Here is a 12907-nt window from a genome sequence, read left to right on the forward strand (position 1 = left end):
AAATCCTGATGTCTGTGGTCCAACTGCTATACAATTCTGGCTGACACTCATGCCAGTACAAATCATGGTAATCCGGCATTCTTCAGAATGGATGTGTTAAGTAATAGAGGTGATTCATTGTTGCTGCACCAAAATGGCAATGGGATAGCATTACTGACTAAGATTCTCTGATTTAGTAAGGATGAAAAGCCTGTTTTAAAAAATAAAAGTTCAAAATATTTACATGCCTGTACTTTAGGCTTCTAAATCCACAATTAGTCATTTTAAATTTTCAAAAGACCTGTTTTTAAGGAGGCGAATTTTGCTTTCATTCAGTCTTACTGGGTTTTGTAGCTGCTGTGCTTTTCTGGAAGTTAAAACCATTTTTCTTTAATGGGGAACTTTTCAAAGCCACAGAGAACAATTAAGCACCAAATTTTTGTCCTCTTATTTTTAATAATCTTTTTAAGCTCTCAATTTAGGGATGCATTCTTAGGGTTAAAGTGGACTTAGAGGCAGAGGGGTGGACTTCTCTCAGGAACAGTTCTGTAAAGTGTGTCTGAACAACTAGTTAAGACTCATGACCTAACTCACAGGATGGGTACCACCCAGAATGACTAAATTTAAACTTGAGATTCTGACCATTTTTAAGCATTTACATTTTAAATGGTTGGCCATGGGTAGCTTAGGAGTTAGCCTGGGCATGCTTGACATGTACATGTCAGAAATTGTCATTAAAGGATTGTTATGATTAAAAAGAAAAAAAAAAGTTATAAAAGTTATCGTTTTCATACTGAGGAAAGCTAGAGCTGGAGGTCAATGGGCTGGTGTCCTCCACAGACTGAAGATTATGTCAGCCTCAACATACAGTTCTGTACAAAGTCTGTTTCCTTGTCACTAATTCATGCTGTAAGGTATGCAAAAGCAATTGTAACTACCCCTAGTAAGACATTACATCTGCAACAATAATGTGCAGCTTTTTTTGTATCAAATCAGCTTTTTTTTTTTTATCAGCTTTGTTTTTCTCTAAAGAAAACTGTAATGTTGTTTGCATTTTTCAGCCTGTATGAAATAGACCTGGAAGTCATTCACTTATGATGATAACCAGAATCATAATGCATTTTTCAAGTTCCTTGTTCATTTCCTCTGCTGTTCTTCAGTGCACTGATTTTTAGTATAATCTATGTGTTAGGGAAGGCAGGGGGTTCTACTATAGAGGATATCAGTAACTAGGGAGCAAATGATTGCCTCAAGTTTAATTTGCTTTCATGGTGGTAAGGCATTCAACTGGAATGACTTCCCACACACACCTTTTTAAAGATCAGGTTTCCAGTGAATAGAGGTGGGTGGATATTCAGATAGCTTCTAGCAATGCAGGTTTTTTATTTATATTTTAAACATAGATAATTCATTCTTATTTAGATGCTAGAAGCAGGGTAGTGTTGGCGGATTTAAAGGTTATATATTTTAGCTTAGGAAATCATTAAAAATGTCTTTACAGGGATATTTACAAAGACCATAATTGAGCTTTCCTAATTAACATTTTGCTACAAAGGAAAGGTTTTATGTAACCTGAATGCAGTATGTTTACTTAGTTAAAGCTATTTGATTGGTGGTGCTTCAGTAAAGTTCCCACAGCTCTCTCTAACCTTCTGTACTTCAGATTTTCACTGCATAGTGCATTAAGGTAAGAAGATAGCTTCTATAAAGATTGACCTAGTTTTATACAGAATCACAGAATAGTTGAGGTTGGCAGCGATGTCAGGAGACTGTCTATTCCAACTCTCCCTTTCAGAGCAGGGTCAGCTAGAGCAGGGTGCTCAGGACTATGTCCAGTCAGGTTTTGAATATCTCCAAGGATGGAGACTCTGCAGCCTCTTTGGGCAACCTGTTCCAGTGTTCAATTACCCTTCCTGTGAAAAACTTTTTTCTTTTGTTTAAATATTTCTTGCGTTCAATTTGTGCCCATTGCCTCTTGCACTTCCACTAGATACCACTAAGAAGAGTTTGCCTCTATCTTCTCTACTCCCTTTCATCAGGTTATTTATATACATTGATGAGATCCTCCCATGAGCCTTCTCTTCTCTAAGCTGACCAGTCCCAGCTTTCTCAGCCTTTCCTCATATGAGAGATGCTCCAGTCCCTTAGACATCTTTATGGCCCTTTGCTGGACTTGCTTCAGTATGTCCATGTCTGCCTTGTACGGGGGAGCGCAGAAAAGGACCCAGCACTCCAGGTGTGGCCTTAACCAGGGCTGAGTAGAGGGGAAGGATCACCTCCCTCGACCTGTGATCACTCTTCCTAATGCAGCCCAGGGTACTGTTAGCCACCTTTGCTATGAGGGCACATTCCTGACTCATGTTCAACTTGTTGTCTACCAGGACCCCAGGTCTTTTTCTGCAAGGCTGCTTTCCAGCTGGTTGGTCCCCAGCCTCTACCGACACATGGGGTTATTAATCCCAAACTGCAGGACTCTGCATTTCCCTTTGTTGAACTTCATGAGACTCCTGTTGCGCCATTTTCTTCAGGCACCGGAGGTCCCGAGTAATAGTATTCTTCAATGCAGTTACAAAATTGCATTGCATTATGTATGGAGAAGGTTACAAGGGTTAATTTATCTTCCTCACCAGTCCCTCACATGAAGCACTAAGGACATAGATCCACAAGATACCCTGGCCTTTGCTAAGCATGTATGTTGTAACCATGCTCAGCTTTGTCTGTCCCTCAGCTTTTAATTTGGTGCTCTTTTGTACTTCTCTGGAAAAAAAACAGTAGGACATTATAGTGTTGTCCTCTCTGCAGATATTTCAGTACTACTGAGTTTCCAAAGAGCAGTTGTATCTATAAAATTACCCACCAATAACCTCACTCCAGCTTAATGGTTCCCAGAAGCTCCTTTGTCACTCTTTCTTGAAATGTTAGCAACTGTTAGAAGGCATAAGCCTCCTCTGTTTTAAATGGATAACCTTTCAACCCATGGATGGAATAGTAATGTAACCACAGAGACAGCTCCTAGGGAGATGAAAATGTTTGGTTTTGCTACTATCCACCCCCCCCCCCAACAATACTCCAGACGTTCAGACCACTGTAAGCAGCAGTTCTGCCATGGCCAATAAATTATTAGAATAAAGAAATATAATATTAGAATAAAGAAAGCCCATTCTTTCCTTGAGGGCTGTAGTAGTGAAATGAAATGAAATGTCTCAAAGCCCATATACTTAGTGACTCCAGCCAGGGGACTGGGAAGCCTTTGATGTGATGGAAAGTGGACCCATGCAAGACTGCCATCTAGGACAGGAATCTCACAAAGCTATGTTTTCAAAATGACTTTTCATCTTTTGCCCTCACAGACAAAAATTGTCACTTGTTTTAGAAAGGGAAAATCTCATGAATTAGAGGCCAGAATCAAGAGAAATACAGGGCTAGCTCCAAACAGCATGTCTCCTAGATAGTGCCTGGGGCTTTCTCGGGTGGTGGCTGTCTTTTGAAGCCTTTTTAGGAAGGTTTCAATATTGCTCTGCTCTTACATGTAATACTTAGCTGAGATTTGGGACAAGAGCATTCAACATGGACTTGGCCTTTCCCTCCAGAGACAGAATAAGGCTCTTTTCATTGACTACTAGTTGAAAACTATGTGAGCAAGCTTAGTTCTGCTGATAGGGAGCCTGAGGACAATTGTATGGGTTTCGACAAATAGTAGGAACTTAACGTTTTGTAATTTAAATCTCTGCCAGTTTATGAGAAAATAGAAAGTAATAGTTGCGCTGCATGTGTTTTGGACTTAAAATCTATGCTACCTGCAGTCTTCATTAGTATAACTTTAAATATATAGTATATATATTCTGTTCCAGAGGTTCACAATTTTCTCAGGAAGTCAGAAATAATTTGTGGACAACTGCAGCCCTACTGTGACTTTTAGGAATTCAGTATGACACGTTCCCACACGCATACTTGTTATGAGTGGTAGTAAAAGAAATGTGGGTGTTCCTGTTCATTGCAATGTGTAATCACCTTTTGACATTTTCTTCTGTAAATTTGCAAGTGAATGTAGCAGTTGTGCAAGTGAAGAAATAGGCATGTTAACTTTAGCAAGGACATTACCTGCACGTGAGCCTGTGCTATAGGGAGGTAAAGGGAGCCTCTGACTTCCACTGACTTTGTGTCCTTTGGGTCAGATCAGGCAATGTTCATGCCTTCTTCAAATACAATTTTTTTGCTGCTTTTCCACATGTATCTCTAGCCTTGAACTTGGAAGGGTGGAGTAATGGAAAATATGGTTGGAGAAAGGACTTTGAGAAGTTAACTTAGCCTATCTCATTGTCGCTTTTCTAAAAGATGTATGTCCACTTGTTTACACCAGAAGCTTCAGCTAATGGAAATTCTCCAGCAATGTCAGGTAAGCTGTTCTAGATCAATGAATATAGTGTTAGTTTCTCAGGGAAGAACTCACTGTAATTATGATTGAGCACCAGAAAATATATACACATATATTATAGATATCTGTATGTATGTATATCTAACTGTAAGGAGGGGAGGAGAGGCCTGAGTGTAAATTGGAATCTCTGAAATGACCAGGATTAAAAATATCCATGAAAGGGTCAGTGGAAAGGGGACAGGGGAAAGGGAAGGAAAGGAAAAGGAAAGGAAAGGGAGAAATGGAAGGAAAAGGAAGAACAGAAATGAAGCAAAAGGAAAGAGAAAGAAGGGAAAGGAAAGGAAATGGAGGGAGGAAAGGAGAAGAGAGGGAAGGGAAAAGGAAAGAAGAAAGGGAGAGGAAGAAAGATGGAGGAAAGAGAGAAAGAGGAGAAAGGAAGGGGAAGAAAGGAGAGGACAGGAAGGGGAAGAAAGGAAAAGGGAGGCTGCGATATGTTTAATCTGCATAATTTTGTTGATCTAGTGTACAGTAGAGAGCGCACAAACAGTGTTATTGGCATAGTTTAAGGTGTAATGAACTGTGAAGTTTTGGCCTGGAATGTCTTAAGCTCATCTGTGGTTAAGCCAACATATTGTGGCTTTTCTACCTGGAGATCAACTGTACCACAACTGCTTATTTTTCCCCTATTCTATGCTGCATTGCGCAAATAGTGCCTTTCACACAATTGTATCCCCAATTTTTGCCAAGGTTTTGAAGATTACAGTGCAGGACAGCACAGAATATTTGTCACCTTTATCTGGCACTTTTCCTGACCCGTGACTCTCTCCAGCCTACTGAACAGTCGTCTTAGTGTGCTGCGCACAGATTTCTGGCTGCAGGCAGGTCCCCTGCAACCTGCAGAGGTTTGGTTCCCTCAGCTCTGCCCTTCCTCTCTCTGTGGGAGAGGAACTACCTGGGGCATACTTCCTTTGACTGATTTAGGCATATGTACCCATCTAAGTGCCAGCACAGTTTCAATTAATTCTTCACATACCTGGCAAAGGGAAGAATGTCTAAAAAAATACATCTGTCATCATTTGGTTTTGAAGTTAGAATGAACTTCAGGTGAGCACTAAAATAAAACCAACCCCACAACACCTTAGAGTTCATTTGTGGGCAAAATGGCAATATGAACGCTCTTAGAGAATGTTTTATGCACATGTTATCTGCCATTCATATATGCATTTATTTCATTTGAACATTAGCATAATTTAGTTAATGCTGCACCCCATTTTTCACAGAAAATCGATGGAAAAATAGTTTGGAAAAATAGTTTACTAGCTGAGAGTTTCTCAGAGACCCAGATCATAGAATCATAGAATAGTTTGGGTTGGAAGGGACCTTTACAGGTCATCTAGTCAACCCCCCCTGCAATGAGCAGGGACATCTTCAACTAGATCAGGTTGCTCAGAGCCCCGTCCAGCCTGACCTTGAATGTTTCCAGGGATGGGACATTTACCACCTCTCTGGGCAACCTGTTCCAGTGCTTCACCACCCTCATCGTAAAAAATTTCTTCCTTATGTCTAGTCTGAAACTACCCTCTTTCTGTTTAAAACCATTACCCCTTGTCCTATCGCAACAGGCCCTGCTTAAAAGTCTGTCCCCATCTTTCTTGTAAGCCCCCTCTAAGTACTGAAAGGCTGCAACAGGGTCTCCCTGGAGCCTTCTCTTCTCCAGGCTGAAAAACCCCAACTCTCTCAGCCTTTCTTCATAGGAGAGGTGTTCCATCCCTCTGATCATTTTTGTGGCCCTCCTCTGGACCTTCTCCAACAGGTCCATGTCTTCTGTGCTGAGGGCTCCAGAGCTGGACGCAGTACTCATGATGCTTTACTTTGATTCCAGAAATGTCATTCTTAAGCTGACGGTTTGAAAACTAAAAAGAAGCAAGCTTCATAGGGCATGGCTTGTGCTACCAGGCTCTGCTCTGCTGTATGGTTTTGTTGTTAATTGTTTGCATTTTGTTGCATCTTATGTAAGCTTTATCACAGAAGAGGGTTTCTCAAATGGATTAATTTTGCCAGCAAGCATTGATGGAGAGGCACAATGCTGAATGAAGACGTACTAATTAGCAGATGTACTAATTTTAAGAAGCTGAATTTAAATTCTTTATCATTTACTGCAGTAGGTCAAACGTGCAGCTTGCCATGCAAAATATGGATATATTTGTAGCCAACTTCTGTCAGCAGTCCATGTACTGAACCTATGAAGGAAGGTTAGATTTAACTCTGCCATGTGAAGGGCAATTCTGTACTGAGTTGAAATGAGATCAAATAGCATGCAGTATGATTATCCTGTCTTATCCTGCAGATGATGTTGGTCATTTAAGCATCTAGTTCTCTGACCTCTCTCTATGTCTGCTGCCTGGCTATACTCTGTGTGGAGCACTATTTCCTTCGCATGTTGTGTTTTATGAAACAGTATCTTCTTTCATTTGCTTTTGCTGGCTGTAAAAATCAGCTAGTGAGACCTGGTTGTCATATGATAGTACAACCTAAATGCAGTATATGAAACTGTCAGGTGAAAAAGCAGTCAAAATATGCTGCAGATCTACTTTGCCTAATTAGTATGTTACAGTACTGGAGATGTGAGTTATCTTTAAAGCTTCTTTTAAATGTATTGGGCATATTATCACAATATAGCTGCAATATCAGCATATTTTATATAACCTCTAATTATCAGTTTTATAAACAATTGCTTTTGTTAAAGAAATACCCTCTTTTTAAAACCAAATTATAATTGGAAGATGATGGACAAAATTCTTAGGTGAATGTCATATAAAAAGGTAATGTTCAAAATGACACAGGTGAGTTATTTACAATTATGACAGCAATCCACACACCATGTTTGTTTAATCTTTCTTGTCTATGAAATACATTATAAATATTTAATGTTAAGTGCTAAGTGAAAAGCATGGAATATGATCCTTGTTAGCCACTACCAGCAATTCTTCTGTCCTATGGAGTATGTTTAGATGCCACAAAAACAGAGAAGGCATTTCTACTCTAACTGCATAAATCAAGTAGCCTGTTTCTACTTTTACTAATGCTACTGGGCATTTGGCATAATGCTGTTAAACTCAGGGAGGTTATGGTGACTTTGTGTTAGTGTAAGAAAGGCATAGAACCTAATGATGTATTTGTGTAAAAATGAATGCCATGGGTTGGATGGAAATTGGTATTTCTTGAATCTCTGTGTCCTAAATTCTCTGAGTTTGTTTCTGCTGGATCATTTCTGCCTTAAGATTCAGGGTCACTGACCTTATTTCAGCCGACGGCTGACTGCCTGTTGAGATGCTGTCAGCTCTCCTGATGAGCCGGGTGGTCAGTACTTGCCCAACGATTGCCAGCAATGGCTGCTGGAAGGATGATAGTGTGCAGGTATTGTAGATGACTTAGCATGTTGGAGCAGTTGGTGGTGTTAGGAGGGCGTAAGCCATACGTACAGCACTTTTTCCAGTGAATTAGTAGGTCTTACCCGGAATATCCAACTATATTTCTGCTCTTAAAGTTTTCTGAGAATTATGTAAGCTGTACAGTGCATTAAAACAAAACTGCTAACTAGTGTGTCTTACATGAAGATATGAAAATTGCTGGCTCAGATTATTAATGCTACATACAACTGAGAAGATTCCCAGAAGTAAGAGAGAATATGTTGGAGATCATTGTTACCAGCGTGTTTGGCAAGGTATCAAATGAATGCTGTAAATATGAATAACTATGATGATAAAAATATCTGAGCCAAAACACTGTGCTGTATATCAATACAAAGCATAACTAACTACAGTAAGGCAATGTGCTCTGTGGAAAGATAATTTATTTATGAAGAAGACATAGTGATATGCATAGTGCTGGAGAGACAGGGATGGGGGGGCTTGATTTTTAAGCTAACTATCAGTGAGCTCTACTGAGATGCAAACTACTGTTGTCTCTGCTGACAAATATTGCATGTTGCACTGCATTTTTACCTTTGTTATTTTTTTGTTCCTTAAAGCTCTTCTTCAGCACTGCTGGGGGGGGGGGTCATGTCAAAGGTCATTTTTGCTGAAGTTGGTCCTGAAAAAAGACCAGTTGTGTAACAGCCTTAGCTGGATTTATGCTGTTATGTAATGTCAAAAGTATTAGGAGCATAAACGCAGTCTCCATGTCTTCCTTGCTAGTGGAAATACTGGGGAGGATGTTGGGTTTACGGGGTTTACAGAGAAAACACAATATTAGTTGGAATGCCAAAATCAGTGTCATTTCAGCCAGTTCCTAGAAAGTGTATTCTGACCAACATAATGTTCAGGAATATGTAGGGGACTCTAATGGTTCTTAATTATTAAGCTGAGTCTGTGTGCTCTGTGGGGCATTTGGAACTATTCTCTTAACAGTTTTACACAGTGTGAAGAACCTGCAGCAGAAAGGTAAGACATGGAGATGTTTTTTCATAAAGCTGAATAGGCCTGTGAATAAAATGAACTCCAAGGTGTCTTTTTCAAAAAATTAGTTCAGAAGGATATCTGCGAAGTATTTTACTAGGTACAGTCAACCTGTACATAAATAGGTTCTGCTACCAAGGACCTTTTAGACCTGCAAGTCAAGTCTTGGGCTTCATTTTGTTGTCAGCAAAATTCCACTTGTGCTGAATGGTTTAGGAAACTTCTCTGTTAGGAAAACATCTAAAGACTTGTATGTAGTAATGTAGGCATTTTAAGAAATGTCCATATACATATATTGCCCATATTTTTATATATATATTTTTATATATATATATAAAACCACAGGCATTAGATTATTTGCTTTTTTTTTTTCATAGGCAACACATCAAAAAGCTGCATGCTCGTAGTTTGACTGAAGTATCATTTATGTCAATTTTAGGGTCTCATCCCACTCTAGTTTATATGAGAGTACGTCCACTGACAGCAAGAGAATGACAGAGCTATTAAACTAGTTAAGCTAGAGAATGAGGCCTCAGTGAAATAAGAGCATTGCAATCTTGCTATGTCCATGGGCAGACAGCAGGGCTGAAGAGAAAGGAGACCCAGTGAAAACAATCTTTTCGGTCTTCTCTATATTCTGCCAGGAGAAATAAAACAGGCATAACCAGTGCTCCTACCTTTCTAATTATAATTTGTGCTCCTTCTGTCACTGTTGCAATGTTTTAGCCCTTGATTGTCATTCAGCGTTGTGCATGTGATTGATTCAGCTTATCTAACTCTAGTTTTCTAGAGATTTCGTACCCTGGTCTAAGTTGCTCCCTGTAGACTGCCTTGCTAGTCAGTGAAAACAGAGACAAGCACCTTCATAGAACGAGCCATTTCACTTGGCAGTTTTAGAACTTGTTAGGTCAGTAGTCTGTAAGATATTTTGTGGCTTAGGAACATAAAATCAAACCATTTGTGTTGGGAAAAATTAATTGTTGATAAACTATTGTCTGAAAGATTAGAGCATTACTTGGCATCTGCCTTCTAACCTGTGGTTTGTAAAACACAGTCCTCAACAGAGGCCTTTCAGCAATAGGTCCTGCTAGGTCTAAAAGGACCCGACATAAAATATGATGTGCTGTATTGCAGGTGTTAATCTTCTCTTACTTCCCCTCCTGCCTCCACGAAGTTATATTGCTTTTGTATACCTAAAAGTAAGAAGAAAATACTCTGTCTCATTAATTAGGCAGATGATTTTTTATTAATCTCCAGCATATTTTGGTACACATTTACAATCTTACAGATTTTGTTCAAAGGAGAAGTAGAACCAGTGAAATTGTATTTCTGAATTTGTCATGATCGTTTCTTCAGTTCTTGTCTGCCAACGCACACCACAGGATACAAGACTGATTATAATGTGCTCTCCTTTTGTTACTAGGTCAGTGCTTCTAATTCTGAGCTTGTCTGCGTCACTGGGACTATCAGATAATTTACTTGGAAGGAAGCCTCTGACGAGCTCAGAGTTAGTTTACTCAGCAAAAAAGCATCTGTGCAGAAAAGCTTATTGATTACTCTGAGAATGCAACTTAACTGTACTGAAGGGTCTATGTGGGTCAGAGCGTATATTCCGGATCAGTAAATTACGATGATTCTGTGCTTGAATGTCTATGCTGTATGTGAAATGAGTGACTTCTAAAAGGGTTCAGTGCTATTAAGAATATGCATTCACTGTCTAGATTTTTTCATCTTTCTTTCTCTGTCTCTCCCAAAACCTTCTTCCTTTAAATACATTTTTAAAAAGTAAAATTGTAGCATATGGAAACAGATTCGATCAATTTTGTCTAATTTGAAATGTCAATAAACCATTTTGAAGTGCATCTTTTAAATGTACCTAATATGTATATGCATGGAAGAGCAGAGTTTATATGTCCTGATTCCTTTCTATGCTTTAGACAGCAGATTTTGCTACCAAGTCAGTGTCTGCTGCAAGAATGCTTATTTGATGTAAATTTACAGAAAATTTATCAAACAGGTATTCAACAAATCACTGCATTCTACTTTTAAACAGCTTGCGCTGACCCACTCAGGGGATGTTATCTGCAAAGGGGAGAGACACAGTGAAGGATTGCTCTGGAGAGCGTTTTGCTCACATTAGGGTTACGCTGCACTTAGGAAGCTGTGCAGAAGCGGGCGTCTTTGTTTTGTGCTACAGTTATTATGTTTCTTAACCTTGCAGTGGATGGGACTTTAAGATGTGGAAATAAGGGAAAAAGGAATTAATTGTAGGGGATTCCAGCCTCTCTCTTTTAATGCTTATCACTATTTCTGTTCTATTTTTTGTTTCCAGTTACAAGAAAACACATGAGACCCTGAGCCATGCAGGACAAAAAGCAACAGCAGCTATCAGCAATGTAGGAACTGCTATCAGCAAGAAGTTTGGAGATATGAGGTATAGGGATCTGCTACTTCTCTGGTCTTATTTTGAGGACAAAAAGTATGTGTCATCTGTCAGCTCTTCTTTTCCTTCTACATTAGTGTTTTAAAGGTTCAAGTACTTTGTAGTCAGAGTATTTTATAACATTCATGGTTTCAACCAAAAAGAAGGGATAACGATGAATGAAGATATAATTCTTATTTGAGTCCTGGTTTAAAAAAAAAGTGCAATTTGAAATCCTTTTGGAATAACTTTGCAAGCTGAAGGAAATGTAAAAGTAAAACGGAACAAGTAAATGTACAAGTAAAATGGAACAAAAAATTGCTGTTAGATCTTTATTAACCCAATTTTATTCATATGTGGATTCTGGAGACCAACATCATCTCAAGAAAACAAGCCTGCCTTGGAGCTGCTTGTGAAAAGATAAATCGAAAAAATATTTCAGGCTATTTTTTATCAGCTTTTTCAAGATGTACAAAGGCAAAGTTTTGTTCTGCAGTTGTATGTATAAAAATAGATATGATGAAAGTAACAACAGGAGTTGAGGTCAGGAGAACTGTCACTTAAATGCAACTTAAATGTCAGGCTTTATATGTTGATGTATGTTTAAAAGCATTGGTCTTAAAGTTCCTCAGAATGAGATCATAAATGAAGAAATTGTACACTGTAAACCAGCACTTCAGTTTTCAACTTGGTAGCAGGATAACAGAACATCTTCTCAGGTGTTTTAGGGAGTTGATTTTTTGTGATGAAATAAATGGTAACTCTCCAATATATTGTTTGATCTGCAGAATTAGGGTCTCATTTATTAGAGATACCGGTATGTACTAATTTTTTTGGCCATTTTGTAATGCATGAGGTAACCATATCCTAAGATCTGTGTGAATCCATTTTACAGTATTTCAAATATATATGGGGTTTTTTGCTGCAAATGGCTGAAGCAGAGTTCTTGGCAGCTAAAATTTATTTTTTCCACTTTTTTACTTTTAATCTGAATCTTAAGAAATCTTAGAGTCCCTCCTTTATACCTACCTTTTACATACAGCTTAATAAACCCTCTGTAGAGGGTTTATTACTACTGTTTTTCTAGGTGAAACTAAAAATGGAAAATCTTCATCACTGTACGATCTGCTTTACAATGTCTTTTTCCACATTGCAGTTTAAAATAGAAATCTAGTGAGTGACTTGCAACCAGGGTATGAACATAAACTAAGAATTGTTTGACTCGATACAGTTAAACATCCATAGGTAGTATATTTCTAGAAAAGGATATAAGAATAAGGAGGCATGCAGTTACATTTTCCTAGTACATTTTTTGGCATTCAGCAATCTGAGAGCTGAAAACTTTCTAAAACAGAGGTTTGAGCTTTCATTTAAAAGTCTTTGAAGGGTTTTTCTTCATGAATTTGTCTTTTTTTTTTTAAATTTATTTTAACTTGTATGAGCTTTTGACATTCATAACACCTCATGTCTCCTGAGATGAACAGATAGTTATGTGGTAAAGAAGTATGTGGTTTATTTGTTCGTTCATTCATTCCTTATTCTGAGTCTCCCTGGTCTTTCCTTTGATGCCTTCTGGCTCTTCTGTTATGAGAAACAGTGAGTGTAGTCCTTCTGCCGTCCTTCATGTCACTCATGATTTCCTGTGGTTTTATCGTATTTCACTTCAGTTCCCTT

At 38.6% G+C, this 12907-nt stretch overlaps 1 protein-coding gene across 3 annotated transcripts in view; it reads left to right on the top strand.

The window, feature by feature from the left end:
- The window catches only part of TPD52L1 (TPD52 like 1), a 62538-nt gene that overhangs the window by 32484 nt on the left and 17147 nt on the right, over nucleotides 1-12907 (top strand). For all 3 annotated transcript variants that reach the window (XM_072855783.1, XM_072855782.1, XM_072855784.1), the window contains one exon: nucleotides 11144-11245. In XM_072855783.1, coding sequence (XP_072711884.1) covers nucleotides 11144-11245 — 102 coding nt within the window. The remainder of the gene's footprint in view (nucleotides 1-11143; nucleotides 11246-12907) is intronic.

The sequence above is a fragment of the Ciconia boyciana genome, chromosome 3 (assembly GCF_034638445.1).
Source record: "Ciconia boyciana chromosome 3, ASM3463844v1, whole genome shotgun sequence".
NCBI lineage: Eukaryota > Metazoa > Chordata > Aves > Ciconiiformes > Ciconiidae > Ciconia > Ciconia boyciana.